Source organism: Aythya marila (assembly GCF_965140915.1).
Source record: "Aythya marila genome assembly, chromosome: 15".
NCBI classification, from domain to species: Eukaryota; Metazoa; Chordata; class Aves; order Anseriformes; family Anatidae; genus Aythya; species Aythya marila.
Genome location: NC_139056.1, coordinates 4,215,191 through 4,237,616, shown reverse-complemented (window position 1 = coordinate 4,237,616; position 22,426 = coordinate 4,215,191). Strand labels below are relative to the sequence as shown.

Below are 22,426 nucleotides of genomic sequence, written 5' to 3'. Positions count from 1 at the left end.
AGAAATGTATGAGTAAGCCAGCAGAGCTCTTAAGTGTTTGACAATAAAATGTGCAAACTCTTTCCTTGTAGCTCACAAGTCCAAGACAATCCAAACTGATGCTGAATACTTTGACTTTTCTGTAGGACCTGAAAGCCACATGCAATTTATACTGGAGCGCTGTCCACACACCAGTACACTCCCCTGCCCCCAGCGTATTTTCTCTTTTATGATTTTAGAATCATGGCAAACTGCATCTAACACACAGCAAAAAATCACTTATAAGACAGGACTGGCAAAAATCAAAGAACATTACCTGTTGGAATTTTTCAGAATTCAGATGCACCACCCCACAAGCATACCATTTTTAAGAAAATCACGCTTTATTAGGAAAAAAACACAACACCATCTTGATCATATACATACAGGTAACATGCCAGAAATATTATCATTTTAGGCACTAACTTGATTTCCAGTCATTATCTGTATACTTAACACCAAGCAATTTTCCACTTTTAATCATCCTAACAAAAAAGGTGTAAATTCATGTGATGAGTTCTAAAAAAATACTACCATGTCAGACCTATTTAAAGCGCGATTAAGAACAAAATTGAAAAGGTCCTCACTAAGTATCCTTAAGTAGCAGCAGCCAGTTCCCTGGCAGGTCAGCCTATATTTCTCTCTCATTTATATTGCAAAGCCAAGGCATTCTAACACTCTTTGCAATTCTTGTGTTCTTAGAATTACTGCCTGGTTTTGACTATTCCTTATCATTAGTGATAAGTGTCACATCCAAATTTGCAAGCTGACCAGAGACCTCAGTCACCGATCCCCCAAAGAAGTTGTTTCCCTTCAACAGAAAGATTAGCTTTATGTCTTTAGGAGGAAATTCTATTCCAGCTTGCTTCCCAAGCAGCAGCAATGTTCATATTTACTCAAACAAAGACACAGGTGTATGTATGTGTGTATATATATATATATATATTATTTATTTATTTATTTAATGTATGTGTGTGTATATATTTTTAAGATGCTAATTTAAGCCAGTTGTGGTAAAGTGACTGAATTCTATGTTGAACAGATTTCGAGTACCCCCCTACCTGGATGAATTTCCGTTGATAATTCCAAAGGAGTTCAGAATTCCCATGCAAGTAAAACTCTTCTTTAACTACATACACTATTTCACATCAGTTCACACTCATCTCTTGCTATAACCTTCAGAAAATCGCTAGTTAAATGAGCAGCTACATTAAAAACAGTTTTCTTCAGTTAATTTGTCACAGTTAATATCACTGCAAAACAAACTTCGGTTTAACCCCAGTAGGCAGCTCAGCACCACACAGCTGCTCTCTCACTCCCCCACGTGGATGGGGGACGGAACTGGAAACGTTAACATGAAAAAATCCATGGTTTGACATAAATACTGTTTAATAGGTAAAGCAAAAGCTGCGTGCACAAGCAAAGCAAAACAAGGACTCATTCACTGCTTCCCCCTGGTGTTCAGCCAATTCCAGGACAGCTGGGATTCACCACGTGTAACGGCAACTCGGGAAGACAAACACTGTACCTCGGAACGTCCCTCCCACCTCCTCCTTTCCCCTAGCTTTTATTACTGTGCACAACACCACGCGGTATGGAGCATGGCTTTGGTTAGCTGCACTCAGCAGTCCCGGCTGCGTCCCCTTCCCTTCCTACTCACCAGCAGGGCAGCATGAGAAACACAGATGACCTTGATGCTGTGTAACCACTGCACAGCAATGTCTAGAACATCAGTGTGCTATCAATACTGTTTTCATCACAAATCCAAAACATAGCAGAAGCTACTACGAAGAAAATTAACTCTATCCCAGACAAAGCTGGTAAAATATCCACCCCTCATTCCACACCATTTACATTATGCTCAGGTCCCACCTTATCCAGTATGTGCTCACTGATTAACTATCCTTCAACTTATACCCACGTATCGTTCCCTTAGTCTATGAACCACCCCTGTGAAATGTCCATAAACTACCCACAGAGTTGATTTAGTCTATGGCTTAGGTTCTAACCGTTCAGATGCTCATTTAGGACAGTGGAGGTGGCATGTTGCCAAAACCACTACGCACCAAAACCCAGAACTCTGGTTTCGGAATCTTTGGATTAAGATAGAAGGTTTTGTTTGTTTGTTTTATCATTCAGCTTTAAATGAGGGTTCTGAGAGAGTTCTACAATAATCTAGGCAGGTATACACCAACATAACGTATTTTTTACTTTGGCTATACTCAAAGGAAAAGGCCATCTTCATCTAATGACCTTTCACCTCGTTAAACAACATGAAAAATAGAACAAGTATGCCTTCATGTAGATGAGCATTAAGGTTATGAAATAATTGACCTAAACCAACCAAACTAAACCAAATGTAGAACAGACTTCCAAGAAGACAACCAGATGCTTCTAATGTAATGTATGCACACTCCCACGAGTCACGGGCTGGGACAGCTTTATCATAACATTCTTGTAATGCTAAAGAATCCAGTAGGCACAAGAATTTGAGTGATAGTGTACATATGGCAAGTGATATAAACATGATAGGACACATAACATTTATAGTAAGTACAAATACTGTGAACTTTGGTTTCATTAATAACTCAGGAGAGATCCGATAAGTATGTTGTACTTCAATCCAAAAGCTAAGGCACTGATAGCCCCTCATGGGCAAGACATTGTGGGTCACCTCCTTGTCCCCTGCCTCACATGTATACATTCTGAATTCCGGCTTTTAAAGAGGGGGAGGTCACATCACATGGCACCTTCCTATCCTCAACCTGGCGAGCACGGAATAGCTTAAAATGCTAGCAGGATAATATGGCTCCGAGACCTATGTGGAACATTTTTAGAGGCTCAGACTAAATGCATCTTGTCTCTTTTCAGCTGAGACAGTTGCCCTAACTAGCATGATTTATGCAAACCAAAACCAAAGAACTACATTTCATAAACAGACTGTTTAAAGAAAAGTTCATGACAGAGGACTGTCTCACAAGTGTCCATAAATACATATAATAATGTGCAACTCAGGATAAGACAGAACAGTGTCCAAGTTCAGAAAACCCAAGGGGAATATGCATGACATCTGCAAATCAGCCACACAAAACAAGGTTAAATACCTCTTTGTCAGAATCTAAAACCTAAGCCATCAGTCCCGGAGAGCTGACAGTACCGTGCCACAGCCAGCTTCTCATCCAGCATGTACTCGGAAGATCAACATTAACCAGTTTCATAACGGAAGCAAAGAAGCTATGTCCTAAGTGCCAAAACAAAAACTTATTGAGGTAAGGCAAATCTGCGTGGAATTACTTTCTGAGAACTCAGTTCCAGCAGGATTTTTTCTTTAATAAACATTGGAAAAAAAAAGGTCATTGTCCTTCGATAAGTATCTTCTATTTTCTCATGTCCCTGTCACGTTAGCTGATCAGCAATAATCTTCCACAATTCCTATACGAGAAAAAATATTTATAGTTAATTTCTCAGGCCAGCAGACTGTTATTTGATAATGTTAAACATGCACACTTTAACACAACTTTTAAGACACACTCTATACTTTATAGTCAATCCAGCTCTCTAGTCTCTTACAATGACCACCAAATTGTCCTTGAGACAGAGCAACAGAACTGAGTCCTTTCTTCCTGCAGCATGGATTTTATTATTATTATTATTATTACATTTTATAATAATAAGTAGTATAATTCAGGTAGTTTCTTAAAATTATTTCATTGGTCTACATAATTTTTTGCAGTATTTTGACTGAGAATCTTGCTCTTATCTTAGCCTGTGTTGACAAATGCTTCCAATAATGCCAATAAAGATACAACTGAAAAAGTACTTGATGTACCGAGGAATCAAGGTCCCACAAGTGCATGTTTTATACACACACACACACACTTCTCAATCCACTGTACAACAAAGATGAAAAACAGAGCACTTCATTTTTGTAGAATAAATCAGTATAAGCTTTGCCTGTCAAATAAAGATTAGCAATCAGACTATCATATACTCATCACCATGACATCTTGAATTGTGGCAGTGTACTTCACAATAAAAAAACACGTGTGTTTTAAAAAATGCATCTATTTCAAAGACCAGTAGCAACCTTCCATAGAAAGTATGCAGGGAACGAGTTTACACATTTAGATATAACCTGTATTATATTTTTACACTTGTAAAAGTTGTTATAAATCATACGTGCAAAACTTGGTACCTGAAGGTGTAAGCACTAACTAGAAAAATAAATCAATCTCACAAAACAACTGTGGTCCCCAGAATCTTACTATGCACACGTACTGTAGTAGACAAAGCAATAGCACGTTGACTACATGGTAATAGATTTGCAATCCACTATAGGACTTGCAAATTCTCCCGAAAGGTCAGTTAATTTGTATCACTATAGAAGCTAGCAAGCTACTAGCTAGCCTGCACAATATTCATAAGAGAAGACAACTGAGGAAAAAAAAAATAGAGAGAGAGAACCATGAATGCTTGGAATGTAATTAGAAAACCAGAAATAATGTATGTGATACATTTCTGAATACCAGAAGTTTACTACTAATCAACTTCTTCACAGGTATTAGAATATTATTACCTTAACCCTGAGCTGAGAAAGGAATTATAAAAACTATAAAATGAAAGCTCTTTTACAAGCAAATAAATGAAAAGAGATATTGGTCCATTTTCTAGTCAATCGCAACACATGTATTTTACAAAGTAATGGAAATTGCACTCATTTCCTCAGAAGTTAAGAAACAATCTAAGCCATTGTATTGCTCCATAATAGCAAAGGGCACGTTATGTCAATTTAGTATAGATTATGTAAGCATGGACAAGAATTATTTTAAAATAATAAACAGCTAAATGGAAATAAGAAGGTAATATTTATTCTGCTGTTCTTACTTCATATTAAGTAAACAGCTAAAATCTAATTTGAGATTATTAGCCCAACACATTACATTTATTTTAATGAATGCCACTTACCAACTGCTCGATCCGTTCATAACTGAGAAACTGGCAGAAATCAGGCTTAATCGGCTCCACAATATATTTCATTTTTCCATCCTGGAGATTCTCCAGATCATTTAGAGTATTTCTAAAGTGGCTGTAGGCTTCGCATGTAATATCCATATGTCTTAAAGTGAAGTTCAGTCTGGCAACAAAATATTTAATTTAAAACCTTTCTCCTATACTGGTTTCTTAAAGAGCTATGTAACTTTCCTCAGCTAATGGCAAATGTGGGTCTTCTCAGTGTAATTAACTCTCACAGTCAAAGAAGTAACCCCTGCTGTCCCCAAAAAGCCGATGAGACATGCTATCAATAAGTCAGGAAGTTTTGGATGAAGCTTTCCATTGATTTTAGCACATTTTGCCTCAACAAAATCACTAATTTAGCTTCTGGGAGAAACGCTTTGCAACAAATCATATGAATAGCTACTGCTTACACATCTTTACACAAGGACTATGTATACATCACTTCATGAACGGACTACAACATGTGAGTACTCAAAAACATACAAAGATTCCTTCAAAGAAAACACAAGAGAAATTGTTATGGAGGGATGCAGGCTGGGAGATTATGTCCTCATTCTAAGCTCCTTCACTCTACTCGACACTTTAGTCCATGACCTCCTAAATACACAGCACACTTTACACACAGTACACACCAAGTACTGCAGATCAGACTAGCCAACTATTTGCACATATTTGCACCTTTATTTGCACAGAGGTTATCTATCTGATGCAAGACACAAGTAAGATCACAAAAGCCAAACTCTTCTGGAAGTAAAATTCTGAACTGATAAAAATTAAATAAGTATAAAACCAAATGCATTTACTGCAGCCTTGGATCAACCAATTCAATAATCATAAAACAACCTTCAAGTAAATCAGGGTTTTTTTCCAAATAAAGGTAAGCATGTAAAATTTTAGTGCTTCTTGGCAATACTTGCCTCTTTTCTATTGCTAGGAAAACTGTGCAAGATTTTTTCAAGTTGTGTGTGATTCTATACAGCGTTCTGAACAAGGCATCTGTCAGGTCATCATCATAGAACACTACAGGAAAAAGAGCACAGAGTATGTACATTTAAAAGTAGTACTTACTTAAATCTCAGGCATGAAACAACAACAATTAAATCATTCTAATCAAATAAGTCATCATTTGAGCTTTTTATAAGTCATTATTTTAGCTAAATCCCAAAGTATTATATTTTTAATGGCAACAACTGACCCTATATCAATATCCACTGCTGCTCTTTATGTCAGACGTTCTTAAAGATTTCTCTTCTGTCTATGGCAATCCCTTCCGTCAGGCAACTTACAAAACTTTAACAAAAACTCCCTCATCCTGGAAATATCTTACCACAAAGCTAAAAAAGGCATGATATCACAGTGTATAGGGCCACCTTTATTTAATAATAAGAATAAAAAAAGCAGTAAATTATACCACTATGAGCGTATCTCTTTGGAAGGCAGTTTTCCAATATCTTTCAATATCATAACTAAAAATAATCCTCCTTTACTTAAATATTAAAAGAAGTTTTTCTATACAGATAAGCTAGCTCATCTTTTTTCTTTCCATTAAGCAAGAATGGAAAATAAGTGAAAAATGTCCGAAGGGACACACTCTAAGGGTAAGTGCAATGCTTGAGACTTCTTTTCCACATTAGAGTACACGTGATTTTGACCATCAATCTTTATTTGTATAGAGGTTATTTGATGAAAGACAAAGGTAGGACAACAACACTTAACTCTTTTTTTTCTGAAAGTCAATTTCATCACTTATATGTGATTATGTTCTCTGAGTAATTTATTTAGTTACAAAAAATTACCACATAAAACGAAAGAAAAGGTTAGTGGATGTTTTCAGTGTCTCTTCTCCTATTGCTAATTCAGATTGTAAATATAATTGTTTAAAAAAAAATAAAGACAAGAACATGTGGCAGAGGTTTGACAAATTACGTAGGGATCTGATCTGTTAGATTTAAAAAGCAAAATAGGCATGGTTATGTTATTTACTCGTGTTTGATGTAAAAAGCTTACTGTTTACATTTTCATACCATCAGCTGCCATTATCACAGTGCAGTGGTCATGCAAATCAGCAATCTCTTCTTCAGACCAGCTAAAAAGAGCTTCCGGATCTGTAACAACAAAGATGGCTTTGGTGTACAGGGTTAACTGGCTCAAGTGTTTGATAGACTTAAAAACAAACAATCAAACATTTTAACTCCTCTGCTCATCTGCTACTCAGCAAGCAGAGCATCCCACTACAGGGAAATCACAGCCTCCATTTGTTCCCTAAGTTCCCTGCAGTCCTTTGCTTTCTGTGCCATATGTCCAGTCCTCTCAGGATCAATTGGCACGAGTAAGTTTTCCTTGACATAAGAATTTACAACCAATTACTACCCTGTAGGAAGATCACAGATTTAACTAGAAAAATGCATTTTCATGCAAAATTTGATTAGGATTCCTGCTTAGTTATGCTTTCTAAAATTTAGACTTGGTTAAAATTTAGATGTTCTCTTTGATGGTCTAAAGATCACACAGCCTTTTCAACTAGCGGTATTAAATGCTATCATTTCATGAAAATTTCTAAGGTCCTAGAGAGGCTTTTGAAAGTGTAAAGGATGATTTTACTTCCCTACTTAGATGTTCTATTTTTCGAATCATTACATCGAACTACTACAGTTAAGTGATACCAAAACCTAAAAAGCAAAGCAGGATTCATACACCCAAGTGCTATAATTTTGTGTTGACCTTAAATTTCTTTTACAAAAGGTCTATATTTGTAACTACTAGACAGCTTTACTGATCTGCTTTACTACTGTTAATTGCACTTTTAAAATTACTCGTATTAACTGCCTTTTTTACTAAAAGTAGCAAACCGTATTCTCTTTCCAAATATGTAAAATATAAAACATTCATCCCTACATTTGGAAAAAAGATTTACACACCTTCAAGAGATCTTCTGTCCTCCCCCCCACCTTGCATTGTTTTGTATGCAAGCCATCATAAGCAACACAATACCATCACATCACAATCTGGATTATACAAATCCACGTCATTGTATTTGGATTTTGTTACCACCACATAATGACACACTGTATTTGCACTTCTGAATTTTGATCTCACTAAGCAAAGGACAACCACTATTCACCTATCCTCAACCTATCAGTAATCCTTTTCTTACTCATTAGCTAGCTGACTACATAAACAGTGAACTTTTCTTGATGGATTTGAGAGGAAAAAAAATCATCACAAAGGACCCGTTACAACTACCTACCAGTGCAGAATTCATCTTTCAGCCAGTCAAGTTCCTTTACTTTAATTTCTCCTCCTGTGGGTGAAGAAAGACCACAACAGTCACAAACAGCCCTTCAGCCAGTGCTGCAACAAGTGATAAAGACGTATTATGAGGACACATGAAACAAATAAGGTTGAACATCAAATCATTTACTTTACAAAACCAGTTACCCCTTACAAAAGGAATGTAAGATGAACTTAAAGATCAGAAACACCCCACTTTCTCTTCTACGTATCTCAGCTGCTAAATACTTCTCAGAGTTCCACCTCTGTCATTTACACTCTGTTTACATGACCCTTGGCACCTAGACATCTGTGATCCTCCAAATACCTCAGTGAAACTAACACAATGACTAGAACCACAGCTTGTCTTAACTGCTGACCAAAGAAAGATCAAGTATTTTGCTCTTTTCCAAAGGAAGTTGTCCCATTATGGACCACATATAGATTTCTTCTATCTTTCTAAATGAGTGACTTTTAACCAAGACAGAAGTTTAATTTTACATGTAAACACGCCACATTGCCAATGACTTAAATTGATTAATCCCAAAGGAATTCCACAGATAGGCAACAGTACAAGTATTGACTGCACAGCACTTACCTCCTGGCTCCATCAAATGTTTGTTTAATGCAACATTTTGTTCACACATGGCCAGAAGATCGTCACCAACATCTGGAAAGAAGCAGTGACAATATTCAAAATAAGATTATTTTACATGTGCTGCGTGTGTCCCTAACCTCTCAGACTAACTCTCTAAATTTCTGTCAAGCTCATGAGATTACGGAAAATTCAGAGCAACTCTCTCCCTTGATAACTGCTTCCCTAGCATTCTTCTTGCTTGTGTCTTTCAGTACTAAGCTCTGAGTCATCCTTGAATAACGTTAGGTTGCTGTACTTTAACAGGCAATCTATCCTTAACTCACAGCAACATATTGTTTTTTAAAACGCTTGCACCTAGAAATATTACTGCTTTTTCATCCTGTTGTGAAAGTTATTGCTACTTTTCAATAAACACAATTTTATACACATTGATAACAAATTATTAATTAAAAAAAGAATAGATGAGGATGAAAATCCCAGGATGAAAATACTGCTTTGTGGAGTTTCATGAAAATATTTAATTAAAAGCAAGTGCCTTACCTGTGCAATAAACTCTGCTGGCAACTGTTCCCATGATAATGCTCGTAACTCCAGTGCCAGCTCCAAGCTCTAGTACTGTGCAACACCTGAACATGTCCCGTTTAAACAGAACGTAGTCAGCAAGAAGAAAAGCTGCACGCCAGACCTTCAGATAAGAGATGCAGTTACACTGGGCACATTCTGAAGCACAATCCATGAACAGCAAGATAATACAAGGTACAATACCTACTTGTTTTCCAACATCTTCTAAGGGGGTTGCCATAGTATGCTCTGTGAAAATGGAGGAGGAGCAGAAATAATTGTTTTAAAACATTTTTCAAATCAAGCTCCATAGGAAGTAGCAAATTTGAAAAGTCAGTTCATGCTTCCCTTTTAAATCTAGAACTAACCACTGTTCATTTTAAATAGTAATGCTAGATAATGCTGAAGACCCCACTCTAATCAAGTAGAAACATTCCCCTATGGTATACTACTGCCCAAATCACTTCTGGAGAAAAGCAGTTTGTTTTTAAAATACTTACAATATCACAGTATTACATTTGGTTTATTATCTCCTTTCACGTAACTACTTTTGTTTAATTTATAAGAGCTATTTTTCTTTTGTTTTACCCAAACAGATACTTATCCCATTTCTCCTTGAACATAAGCTTACTATTTACCTATTTTAACAACATCAGTGCAAGTGCATTCTTGTTCTTCGTCTTCAAAAGCATCTTCTTTCCCTTTCATCAGAATTACAGGATATACCCTATCCCTTGAAAGATCCTCTGCCTCTAAATCAGAAGTGCTTCGAGGTCTTCTGACCACTTCCAAGTCTCCATCATCATCCAGCAGAGCTTCTAGTCCTTCAGTATTCGATTCCCTTTCATTTTTTAGATTATTCCTGTCCTTGTCACACAGTTCATCTCCACTGCTGTACTGGTGTTCCCCTTCAGCTGTAGCTTCTCTTCCAGATTTCTCAGATGCTGAATCATCTGTGTTCCAAAGGAGTTTGAAATACGACAGGAATACTGCAAGAACATGGAGCAGGAGGAGGAAGAATTTGAAGATTAGCACTAGGTAAGAACAGAATCTGTAGGCCAATTTCCAGATGCATGACATTTTGATGTGCATTTCACATATTATAAAAATATAGAAGATTGCAAATCATACAGGTATATTGAAATACAGTTCTATTTGCTAGGAAGAAATATGTCTGCTACTAATTTCTGTCACAGTAGGAATAAATGAAGCACTTCCACAGTCTGCTGGTTGACTCAACATCTACTCAGTCAAGTTTACGTTTTCACCTGATATAATAACACCTCTTTTAGCAACTGGGAAAAGGAATGCTTTTTTTACATCCTTCAAGAGAACTTCTGCTGAGACAAGCTTAAACCAAGTTGAAAGAAAAAATAATATCATAAATTACAATTTGTATCTTTATGTTGATTTAATTCCTGTTTTAAAAGAAACTAACATGTTCTAGTAAAAAGTAAACAGAATTTCTTTTACTATTTAAAAAATCTTTTGAGATTCACCTAACTTCTTACCTTGAAATCAGCTTAAAGCAGAATGAGACAGCACAAATAGGCAACCTGTCTTGTATCAGCTCAGGCTGAACATACTGACATGCTATCACTTTTTTTTTTTTTTAAGCAAGAACATGACCAGTGAAAAAGGTCAATACCAGCAGGATTCTAAGAATTTCTTACAATTGTGTTTATTCTTATCAAAGGGAAACCAATTGCCACTATTGCTTTCAACAGCTCGACAGTGTATGAAATTCTATTGTCACATTTGTTAAGCTAAAGCTGTCACACTGCTATCCAGTTCTGACCTGGAAAATTCCTTTATTTCAGAGTACACAGCACTGACTCTCATTTTGTTGTGTTGAAAGGATCTTCACATCAAGAAGAATCACAGCAAATGAATGCTAGTCATTGTGACAACACATCACAGCATTAACTACCTGATTTTGACCTGATCAAGGTCATAATTAGTTTCTACTTCCTTGGAAAGCCTTTTGACCCTCTTGTCTCTTATACTTTTTTTTTTTTTTTTTTACATTAGCATGCACTAGAATAACTGCAAGATTTTTTTATTTGTAAAGTCTCAACTAGGTTTGAAAAACAATTAACACTTTTGTCACAGCACAAGAGATACTTTTCTGCAGAACATTTTAGTAACAGCTTCAAAGTCATTTTCCCTGACAACCTTACAGAAGCCCACAAACTGGCAGAGGCATTCATTTGTCAATTCATTTTCACTACGGCCTTGACTCTTCAAATTACACAAGCCATTGCTAATGTGAGTCCATTGCTATACTGAGCTTTGTCATTGCTTTTTTTTAAAAAAACAAACAAGCAAATAAGCAAACAAACAAATAAATAAATAAGCTGTTAGGTTCCTCTGGAACAAATGGTAAATCATCACTTAAAAATTTTATAGAAATCATGAATAATTATCTTTTTATTTTAAGTGATAATATTTAAAAACAACAGCTTCTCAGCTTTGGTCTACATGTAAGAAACATCCTAACTTTTTAACATGATTCCCAAGGTGCTGTCCTGAGATTACAGATAAATAAAATTAAGCCGTCATGAAGGTTAATGTGGTTACTTCTTCTCAGAAAGTAACTTGTGTTTTTTTTTTAAGATGGGTTGTCTACAAATTCCACATTAACAGTTTTAATTTATGTATTTAATTTCACAAGGACAATCCAGTTAGCTCTCTTCCTAAAGACTGAGCAGGAAGCAATTCTGCTTCTAGCCGGAGCAAAATATGTACTGATTACTATCAACCATTCAAAAGAGGATTCAGCCATTACAAAGATATTCAAATATACTTAAAATACAGTTCCATCAGTCTAAATACACATTACCTGGTTGTCCAACTGCATTCAACCGTACCATGAGATGTCTCTTGTTCGGACAGTGTATGTGAACGTCAGAAAGCACAGTGTCACTTTTGAACGTGAGGCTATCCATCTCCTTCTCTGTCACATCTCCCATGATACGCTGGTGACAGGCACATTTACAGTAACCAGTTTCCTGTGCTGTGCTGTGCTGTCACGAAGAGACCCAATAGTTTCTGTCAGCAGGCATCAGGCAGCAGCTCTGCTCGGTGAGACAACCTCACAACGCAGGTGCTGAGAAGAGCTCATGCAAGCTGCAGTTGTGCAAGCTCCCCCATGCTCCAATACGACACCAAGTTGTGAATCTGGATATTCAACCTAAAACCAAATACAGACAGCTTTTAGTTATATAGTGTTGTTCCAGCAGCATTTTAGAAGGTTAAAATATGGTTTCACTGGACTATAAAGTTGCAATGCTTCAATGCTCTCGTTAGCAATGTTCCACTGTACCAACTGTCACCTGCAGCTTGCTGGCAGATACCACGTACTTTAGGTAGTAGAGCTGCTAATTAGCTAGTCTTAAATACTAACAAACCCGTGAAAAAGGAAGTGTTATTGCAAATGTACAGTTTGACAAAGCCAAGTCTTCACTGAAATGACTTGAGCGCATAGCTTGCCACTCAGCAGGTAAGGCACCCTGCCTGCCATCCCCGCTCTGTATTTCCCCCCAGAAAACAAACGACCGAAGCCGCCCTCGTTCCCTCACACCCACAGCTCCGCTGGGGCACGAGCGGGTGACTGACCCCCCAGCAACACGGGGCGAGAGGCGCCGTTTATTCCCCACACGCCCCAAACCGGGCGTTTTGCGGGGGGCTCGCGAAGCGCCGCCGAGCCGCAGACGCCAACCCAGAACCGCGTCCCACGCCCGGAGGCCGCAGGCTCGGCCCTCACGCGCCCCCCGCTACCTCCCGCAGCCCGGGCCCCGCCGCCATGGCGGAGCCGCCGGCCCCTTCCGGCGCGCAGCTGACGCGAGGCCGCCGCGGCGCTGAGGAAACGCCGGGGCCGTTCGTGCCCGCTCCCGAGCCCTGCGCAGCTCCTCACAGCAAACGCTGAGGTGGCTTCGCGCTGAGGTTCTGTAATTAGCGCTAAGCCCGAGGTGAGGTGCGGCACGCTGGCAAAAGGAGACGCCAGCGGCTAAGTTCTGTCAGTCCCTAAAGCAGCCCCAGCGTTTAGGCAGTGAACCCACGCTCCCCACTGCCGCTAGTTACTTGGCTCAGAGCTACGCTGCCTCGCTTCATACCCAGTTCCATGCAAAACTTCAAAACACGCCAGCACAGAACAAAACCAAAGGGGCAAGCGGGCAGAGCGCTTTGTAGCTGGAGAGTGTCAGAGCTGCTGCTGCCGCAGTGGAGTTAGATGGAGCAACAGCGGCAGCCGTGCACTGACTGGGGGCAGGAGCTTTGCTTAATCCCAAAGTTTTCACCAGGTGTAATAAGCCAGGTAAAATAAAGAAGCCCGAGTCTGGTGTTGAGCAGGAACACTGTGCCAGAGCACTTGGGGAAACTAGCAAGAGATGTAGGCAACTTGTAGCGTTAGGCACCCGCTGACTAGCAGCTTCTATTACCCACACCTCGGGTCTAAGGGTCCAGGGCAGGCACAGCAGGGCCTGGGACAGGCTGCTCTCACCTGGCAGCCTGTGGGTGCCATGTGCTGTGGTGGCCGGGCTGACCACCCCTCTGGTTCCCGGTCTCTGTGCAGCATCAGGCATAGCTATGCTCTAACTCCTATCTGGATTCTAGCTCAGTTCCTCTTCAAGGGCTAGTCAAGCTGTTCCTATCTTAACTGCTGGAGGACGTGTCTCAAAAGCAGACATTTACATATCAATTACTTGCTATATGATACTATATACTATGATAGAGTTGCTACGCATGATCCTTGTATTTTTCTTGAGTGGATGCTCGTAGCGAAGAAAGATTTTAAATCAATACTCTTAGAAAAAACTTGGAATGTAATGCAAAGTCTGTATTTTTAGACGTCTTTCTGTTTCTTGTTATTTGCATCTATTTATAAAGACTAAGAATTATTAAGAGAGTGTAGCAATCTTTCCCTGTATTTACAGTCTAAGTGGTAATGAAATGGAAAACACAGTGAGCCATTCAGATCTCTCCTTGGAGTGTCTGTGGGTGAATATCTGACAAAATGCTTCGGAGATTTGTTTTCCTTTTGTCTGGCTCCTGAGAAAGACCAGAATATTATTTGCTTCCTGTGGTGATACTCTGCCAGTTAAGTTATTACTGCAGTCTCTCTCTGCTGGCATATTCTCCACTGCTATAAAGCACTAACAACATGCAGACAAAGCAGATATTTGTCACAAAATCTTACCAGTTTGTAGTAAGAGATGCTTTACTGGTGTGCAGACAAAGTTTGTAGTTTGCAGTTAAAAAGTTAGGCAATTCACTCCATTACACAGGTGTTTTAAACACAAGAGCATATTGTATGACAAATGGAGCTGTTATAATTTATTTTCTAAAAAATGCAATTACCTTGTTTCACATAGATAATATCATTAGGCAAAGCACGAATAGCTAATGGCTGCAGAAGGTCTTAAAGGAGCCAGTGTGGTTGCAGACATTCTAATGCAGTTGACAGCTAGCTGACAATCTAGCTGTGCAGATGCAGTTTCTGGACTACACACAAGAGGGCTTTAGCAACAAGGCAGTCCATGGATGAGTAGGAGCTGTGGGCTGGTAACAGCTGCAGGGATACACCTAAAAAGAGGAAAGCTTCAGACCAAGAAATGCCCGTGAAGCTCTGAAGGGATGCCCCACAGCAGAAGGCAGATGGGTTCAACACTCATCCTCCCTCTCCACTGCAGCATAAAGGTTATGAGGACACGCCGAGAAGTGAGATTTTGGCTGTGTGCACTTCTGGAAGCAATGCAGATGTGTAGTAATAACTTAGCGACCTCAACAACTCCTTGAAGTTGGTAAAGGTATTTAGTTTATAAAAACTTTACCTTTTCTGAGAGGTGTGGGAGGGAAAGCAAAGTCTGGGCTGGCCACATCTGGTGACAGAAAAATTAAAGTCATGTTTCTTCTTACATTTTCCCAGCTCTGGCTTGTAATTTCTACTCCCAGCAGGACAGCTACAGTCGCTGAACTCACTACAGTCATCACTCAGAATGGCCCAACCAAAATGACCTCATCTGCATCCACTCAAAACTTCTGGCTCCCGCTTCCTCCCAGTGCTGTACTTTGCCCCTGACCAGGCTACTCCTGCCAGAAGCAAAATGAAAACTAGCTGCCTTTAATTTCAATTGCCATTCTCTGTTCTTAGTCATGAACTGCTGGTGTGGAACAGCAGCATGAGTGACAATGAAACGCTGGTGAAGACAGTGCATGAAGCTCACAGGCCAAAGATGCACTGTCCCTTTCATAGGGATTATACTTGTTTTTCCTGTGTCTTAAAAATAAAAATCTTCTCTCTTTAGTAACATTGTTTGCATCTTCCCTCACCATTTTCATGGCAGTGTCTAACAAGGAATCTCTTCAATTTTCAGTTGCTACAAGGCACATGAATTTGATTCTAGCTTCATTATTTGATCCTTGTAGGCAAGGATCCTCATGTTCAGTACAGCTTACAGTCTTGCTAATGTAGCTCTACTTGGTTTCTAACATAGTTACACATATTAAAAGCTCTATTTTTCCACTGCAAGTCTTGGAAATATTTATTGCTACTTCTGCCCACAACACACATTGTGATTAGAAGAGCACCAGGAATTGCCACAAGAATTTCACTCTTAAAATTCAAGCTGCCAAATTGGTTTGTTTTACAGTCACGAGGATCTCAAGAACCTGAACTGTATTTCAAATTCCTGAGATCTACTTATTTTGTAAAAGACTAAGATGCACTTCAATTTTATGTCTTCCTCGCAGCCCCATGAACTAGGAGTTTGCTTACAGAAGGCAACCCCAGAGCATCCCATTTTCACCCAAACCTTTCATGGCCCATAGGACTGATAGGACAATGTCCTTGCAGGATGCCTTCTGAAACACCAGCACTGCTGCATGAGGTTCAGAGAAGAGGAAAACCAGAGACAGCCCTGAAAAATATGTATCACGGGACAAATCTAATTGCTTAGCAATGTGTAAGAGAACAGAGCTGATTCTAAGACAGAAATAACCAGACGAATTATCACTACAAATAAATCTATCTGATCTTGTACTGTTCAGTAGTTTATCCCTGATGGCTGATGGTATCTTTCCAGTACTTACTGTACTGTCTCTTTGCTTGTCTTCTTTTCTTTCATTACATGCTTAGCAGACAGAAACACATTCAGTGCTTTCATCGGGTCAGTAAAAACAAAAAATAAAACCAAAACCAAACTGAAGGCTGTCAGGAAGAAGAAATACATCAGCCCCCATCCTTTCAATCCTACTATACCAGTGCTGTTGAAAGGAGATACGTGGAATTAGTTTTCACTACTTGTTTACATCAAACACAGCCAACTTAAACATGCACCGTAGAATGCACAGCAAAGAGAGGATAAATTATTCAGCATGTAAGAGCTATACACAAAAAAAGCACTCAAAGTAGCTGTATCTTATCTGTGCCTAAGCTTTTACTAGATCCCTAACAAATATCTGCTTAGACAAACATGGCTTGAAAAATCATCAGTCCAGTGGAAAGAGAAAAGGAGTAACAAATGGGTCAGAGAATAGTGTGATGCTCATCGTGTGTGGTCTTTATTGTCTCTGCCTCCTACCCACTATGCATCCACCTGAGATGCAAACCTTCCCTGATTGAAGGCTTAGTGTTTGGTTTCCATAATCTTGTATGTATTAATCAATTTAATTCAGATGTCTCCAGGCCTAGCCCCGAAGCAGGTAACGCTGCGTGTCACAGCACATACCACCTGCTCTCTATCTGCCCCATTGTTCCCGCTGCAGTGCAGCCAAGACTCTCAGTTTAGCCTATATGAATTTTTTCATCATAAGATAATGTCACCTTGATACCTATTTCATTCTACCAGATTTATCAATTCTGAACTTTCTCTTTATGAACATTTCACATCCATCTCTTTCTAGCAGCTGTTAGCTTATCTGTTTGAACTAGTAGTATAAACAAGTGCAAAGGCATATTTCATTTTAAATACAAATTACAGTGCAAATGAATGGAAAATGCATTTGTATTTTTTACTGGGGAAGCTGAAGGAATAACAAAGCCAAAGCAATAAATAAGTGAAGCTGTCCATAAACTTAACAATATGCCTATGGTAAAGCATTTGCACAAAACAAGACTATCCCAACACCAAAAATAAAATCAGAACAAAGAAGAATCAAATTAATTCAGTCTAGTTTGGCCCGATGTGGAGCTCAAGGACAACTATGAACCTGCTAATGGCCTGTCTAATGGACTTGATTCTAAGCCTAAAGACATCATAAAAGGAAACAGAGGCATTTATGCTTTCAGAAATAAAAAGTCATCTTCCAGCTGCTTTCTCAATTTAAGTTAATCATGCATGAAAAATATTTAAAAACAAATTCAATGGAACCACATCAATTTACAAAGCAAAACAGTACTTCTTCATTAGAAATGTAAAAGCAAGATTCTTACTTTGATATTCCTGGTTGAAAAGATTCTTGAAATACCATCACACCAAAAGAAAGGATTTTGCTAGCATGCCTGTCAGATGAAGAATAGCTGAAGTGACACACTGTGATTTTGCAGTACTGCGACTATGGCTGGTAGAAAAGCCTGCAATGGGAGGAATAATAGAAAATTCCAAGTTCTGCGGATTCAGGGAAAGTGAAACTTCAGCTAATACACTGTTTGTGAATGCTGTTGTTATGGAGCTGAAGCAGAGCTAGAAGATAGAGAAGCTCAGTGAGTGCTGCACCCCGTGCTGGGACCCCAGTATGAGAGAGACCTGGGCACACTGGACAGAGTCCAGTGAAGGGCCACACAGACGATGGAGGGACGGGAACCTCTCCTGTGAGGAGAGGCTGACTGAGCTGGGCCTGCTCAGCCTGGAGGAGTGGAGGCTCAGGGATCTCTCCTCGCAGGGTGCACAGAGCCAGGCTCTGCTCAGCGGTGCCCAGGGCCAGGCCCAGAGGCAGTGGGCACAGACCGGAGCACAGGAGGCTCCCTCTGAGCACCAGCACCACTTCTGTACCAGGCAGATGACAGAGCCCTGGCACAGGCTGCCCACACAGAGACTGCAATCTAAACTCCTTCTGTTGGGACAGATGGGCTCTTTCTGTTTAGCGTGCCATGCCTTTGTGTTGTGCCCTGATACCCAGTCTTCCTGAACTTACTTGTCCATGCCAGGCCTGTCCCTGTTCAGTGTTTCAGGTTATCAGCACCTGTTGTACCAGCTTAAAAGCTACACAACTTCTGCTTCGCATGCTAAATAAATCCCTGATTAAGTAACACAAACTTCCATTTTTACTTTGTGTTTTCTACAATTTCCAGTAGATCAAATTGTGTTTCTCAGGGTTTTATGCAGCGCTTTGTGTGTGGTCACATCAGCATTCAACCTAGTGCTCCACAAATTCATCTCCAGAGCACACAATTTGCAAGAGGAGAGAAATGAGGAAGGCTGTTGTTTTTTATTATCAATACTCGTATCTTTTATGTCTGGCATCTTTCATGAGTAACTGAGTGATTTGAGGCTCAAGACTACTTTCTTTTTTTTTTTTTAAAATATGTTTAAATACAGCATTTAAGCTGGGATGCACCATGGGGGAACAGTGCTGCTATCTCTGGGGACTGAGGTGAGTTGGAGGCCTTACTACAAACTGGGAGAAGTGACATATAAAAACAGCACTGAGGTTTGGGTCATTTACAGTGCTGGAGATCAAAAATGAAAGAAGAAAATGTTGGAAAAATTTATATTCAATACAACAACAAGGAGATCATTTTCAGATATTGTTAGGCAGGATTAGAAGTAGAGTGCCTAAACCAGGAGCTTTTCTTTCACATACTTGAGCTAACACTTTGTACGTTCAGAGCAATGGATTAACTGTCCGGCATGCTTACAGTTACCATCTGTCTATTCAAAGAAAGGCTAGATAAAAAAGGTATTTTTGGGGGGCTTTAAGGACTTCAAAAAGGATGAGATGTGACTAATCTCTTTATTGAGCGTTTTGTACTGCCTGAAAACAGAGAAGTATTTGGAAAATCTTAACTACAAAGCTTACCTAAACCAGCCTCTTGAGATTCTTTAGTTCAGTCTTTTTCATGGCATCACCAAGCATAAGCATGGATAACCAAAGCCTTCCCACGTTCCATTCTCACACAGTGAAAGCAGGAAGGCTTGAGACTCAAGTTCACCCCAGTCCAAAGGAAGATGCCTAAGCATGATGTGACTAAATTCAGAAGCACACAGGTTTCTCCTTTGGGAAAGCACTGTGATGTAAACTAACATGGCACACTTCTTCAAGGTCCTGGCAGACCTATCCTCTTAGGGCATTGTGCAAATAAAAGCATATATCCTGTTGGGATCAAAGTGCTGCTCCCTGCAATGGGAAGCCTTGAACAGCATAACTTGACTTCTACCTTCACAGTGTACTTCCAACAAATAATTCCACAGTCACGCTTCTGGAAGACTTTAGTCTCATTTAGGTTTTGATCATGGAATTACTATTGATGTACACACATTTGAAGTTATATGCTTTTTTTTGGAATGTTTTATTGACCCAGAGCCTATGGGATATGTGAATCAGTAACTAGAAAGATGATGTTCCCCCCCACCCCCCCCCAAAAAAAATAAAAAATAAAAAAAGTTTAGAAACCTATATTCTTGCTTGGTAAGAGATCTCTGTAGAGATACTATTAGTCTACCTCCATTTAGACATGGATGATGCTGTCTCTGCACAGACAGAAGATTCTTCCCTAGCAGACAGTAAGCAAAATGATAGGTGATGCTACAGAATTTTTTGTTGCTGCAATTTTCAGAATAAAATTGCTAGAATCTGTTGCAGATGAGATCACGGGATACAATCTGTGCAGCACTACAGAATTTTCAAGCAGATGAGGATGCCACGGTCAGCTGGCTCAGAATGAGTTACCTACCCTTCCTACTGTAACCTCAGTAACTAGTTTTTCAACAGAACAATTTGCAGCAAGACTTGAAAAAAAATTAATTGGTTGCAATAATCTGTGCTGGGTACTTCAGCCATGTCCCTCATGTAATTACCCTTTTAATTCAATACCACATAACTACACTATGGGTTCTTTGGCAGACCAGGTAATACTGAGTAGGCGTGAGGACGTTGCGATGTACGCCCTGTATTCTCTTGTCAAAGATACAATTCTGACTGGCCTGCCCTCTAAATTCACTGCAGGCTGAGGCTGTTCAAAAAAATGAATGTGTACAACTGCATGAAAAAGATTAAATCGGAGAAGTAATGGTCAAACCTCAGATCAATCAGACAAAAGCTAGTAATTTCAAAGGACACTAACTCTAAAAATTATAATACCATACATTGCCTTTTAGCTTTTCTCTTTTTAATCACAGAGAAGTAATTGCAGTAACCTTTTAATAGCTTAAAACAATAATAAATTTCAGAATCCAATTAGCTTTACTGGAATGCTGAATAATAAACTCTTTTTCTATTAAATTCCTCAGCCAAGAAAAAAAAATAGCAGACAAAATAGGACATTTCCTGGTGATGGCAGCAGTTATGAAGACAACCCAACCATGAGAAAATAGTGACTTAAAACAGCTGCTGAACACTGACAGAAGAAATGTCTGCCAGGCTGGAAACCAGGCCTAGGAACTCAGCCTTCGGCTTGGGAAGCTGGGACATCCTGAGAACTGGAGACATCCTACAGATACCATCGATAAGGGCAAAGCAAGAAACTGTGCAACAACTTATTGTCTGAGAAAGGATGTATCAGTTTGGGAAAATATAATTTTTGCTTAAGAAAATGAAAGAAAATGGGTTCTTCACAGAGAGGGTGGTTACACACTGGAACAGGCTCCCCAGGGAAGTGGTCACTGCACCGAGCCTGTCTGAATTTAAGAAGAGATTGGACTGTGCACTTAGTCACATGGTCTGAACTTTTGGGTAGACCTGTGCGGTGTCAAGAGTTGGACTTGATGATCCTTAAGGGTCCCTTCCAACTCAGGATATTCTATGATTCTAAAATAAGAAATATCATCATCTACTAGCTGTCTCAGGAGGAAGATGGAAAGTAACAAGATCTGTTGGTCATCAGAAGTGGTGGTGTGCTGCATCCTCTCAAGTCTCAATGAAATAAAAAGAGCCTGAGACTGACTCTCAGCTCTTTGATGCTCTACGCAATGTGGCATGGTTCAGCTTCGAAGTGAGACTGTGAACGCTACTGTGGTCCCATGTCTGGGCCCATTTCTGGGGGTGGTCAGTCTCCTCTGAGACTGTTTTTTAAATCACACCCTTTGAGGTCAGTATGACCTTTCCCCCTCTTCTGGGGTCAGCCTGCTGCATTTGGGTCTGGTGAATATGTAGGTGAATACGTATATACATGTACGTAGCCTGTCATAAGTACAGTACTGAGAAGCATGACCTACTGCACGCGTAGTCTTGATAACTATGACCCACCACAAGCATATTCGCTGCTACAGAATTGGTAAATTCATAATCTTTAAGTCTATTCACTGCCATAGTGTTACTGATGTTTGTTGAACCTGAATATTAATCCAGATTTGCTGCTATACACTACTTGTTTTTACAACCTCTCATTACCTTTCTGCTCCCTCTCATGTGAGCTCACAGCTGTGATCTCCATATACCTGCAGGGCAGGGAACCCTGCAGCTCATTACTTGGGGCAATGATTCTGAATGATGCTGGATGAGTTGGCATTACTCGTTTTGGTGGAATTACTTAAATTCATTGGTGCACATTTATGGTGTCTGGCTTTTACCTTTTTTGCAGTCATATGGGTAAACATTGTGAGAAACAGATTTTCATATAATTTACTGTAAGTATATCAAACATCTCTTTCACAAATACAGAGTAGAGAAAATACAATAAACATTAGGGAAAACTGAGAAATTTATTGTCTAAGAGCCTTTTTAAAAAAATAAAGGTTTTTATAAATGTCCTAAAAAGCCATTATTGAACTTACATGGATAGTTTATATGGTTTGAAAAGATAAACAC

The 22,426-nt window shown here is 39.4% G+C and overlaps 1 protein-coding gene across 2 annotated transcripts; it reads right to left on the bottom strand.

The window, feature by feature from the left end:
* Positions 1-346: 346 nt before the first annotated feature.
* On the bottom strand, positions 347-13,286 carry METTL22 (methyltransferase 22, Kin17 lysine). 2 transcript variants are annotated; one of them, XM_082772899.1, is made up of 11 exons: positions 13,244-13,286; positions 12,306-12,656; positions 10,102-10,452; positions 9,672-9,712; positions 9,443-9,587; positions 8,903-8,974; positions 8,282-8,335; positions 7,059-7,139; positions 5,952-6,054; positions 4,984-5,152; positions 347-3,450 (listed from the first exon to the last, which is right to left on the bottom strand). In XM_082772899.1, the coding sequence occupies exons 2-11, from the start codon at positions 12,433-12,435 to the stop codon at positions 3,415-3,417; spliced, it is 1,182 nt and encodes a 393-aa protein (XP_082629025.1). In that variant the 5' UTR covers positions 12,436-12,656; positions 13,244-13,286; the 3' UTR covers positions 347-3,414. The 2 variants fall into 2 exon arrangements, with proteins under 2 accessions (XP_082629025.1, XP_082629026.1); XM_082772900.1 differs by lacking the exon at positions 13,244-13,286 and adding an exon at positions 13,051-13,236.
* Positions 13,287-22,426: the final 9,140 nt, after the last annotated feature.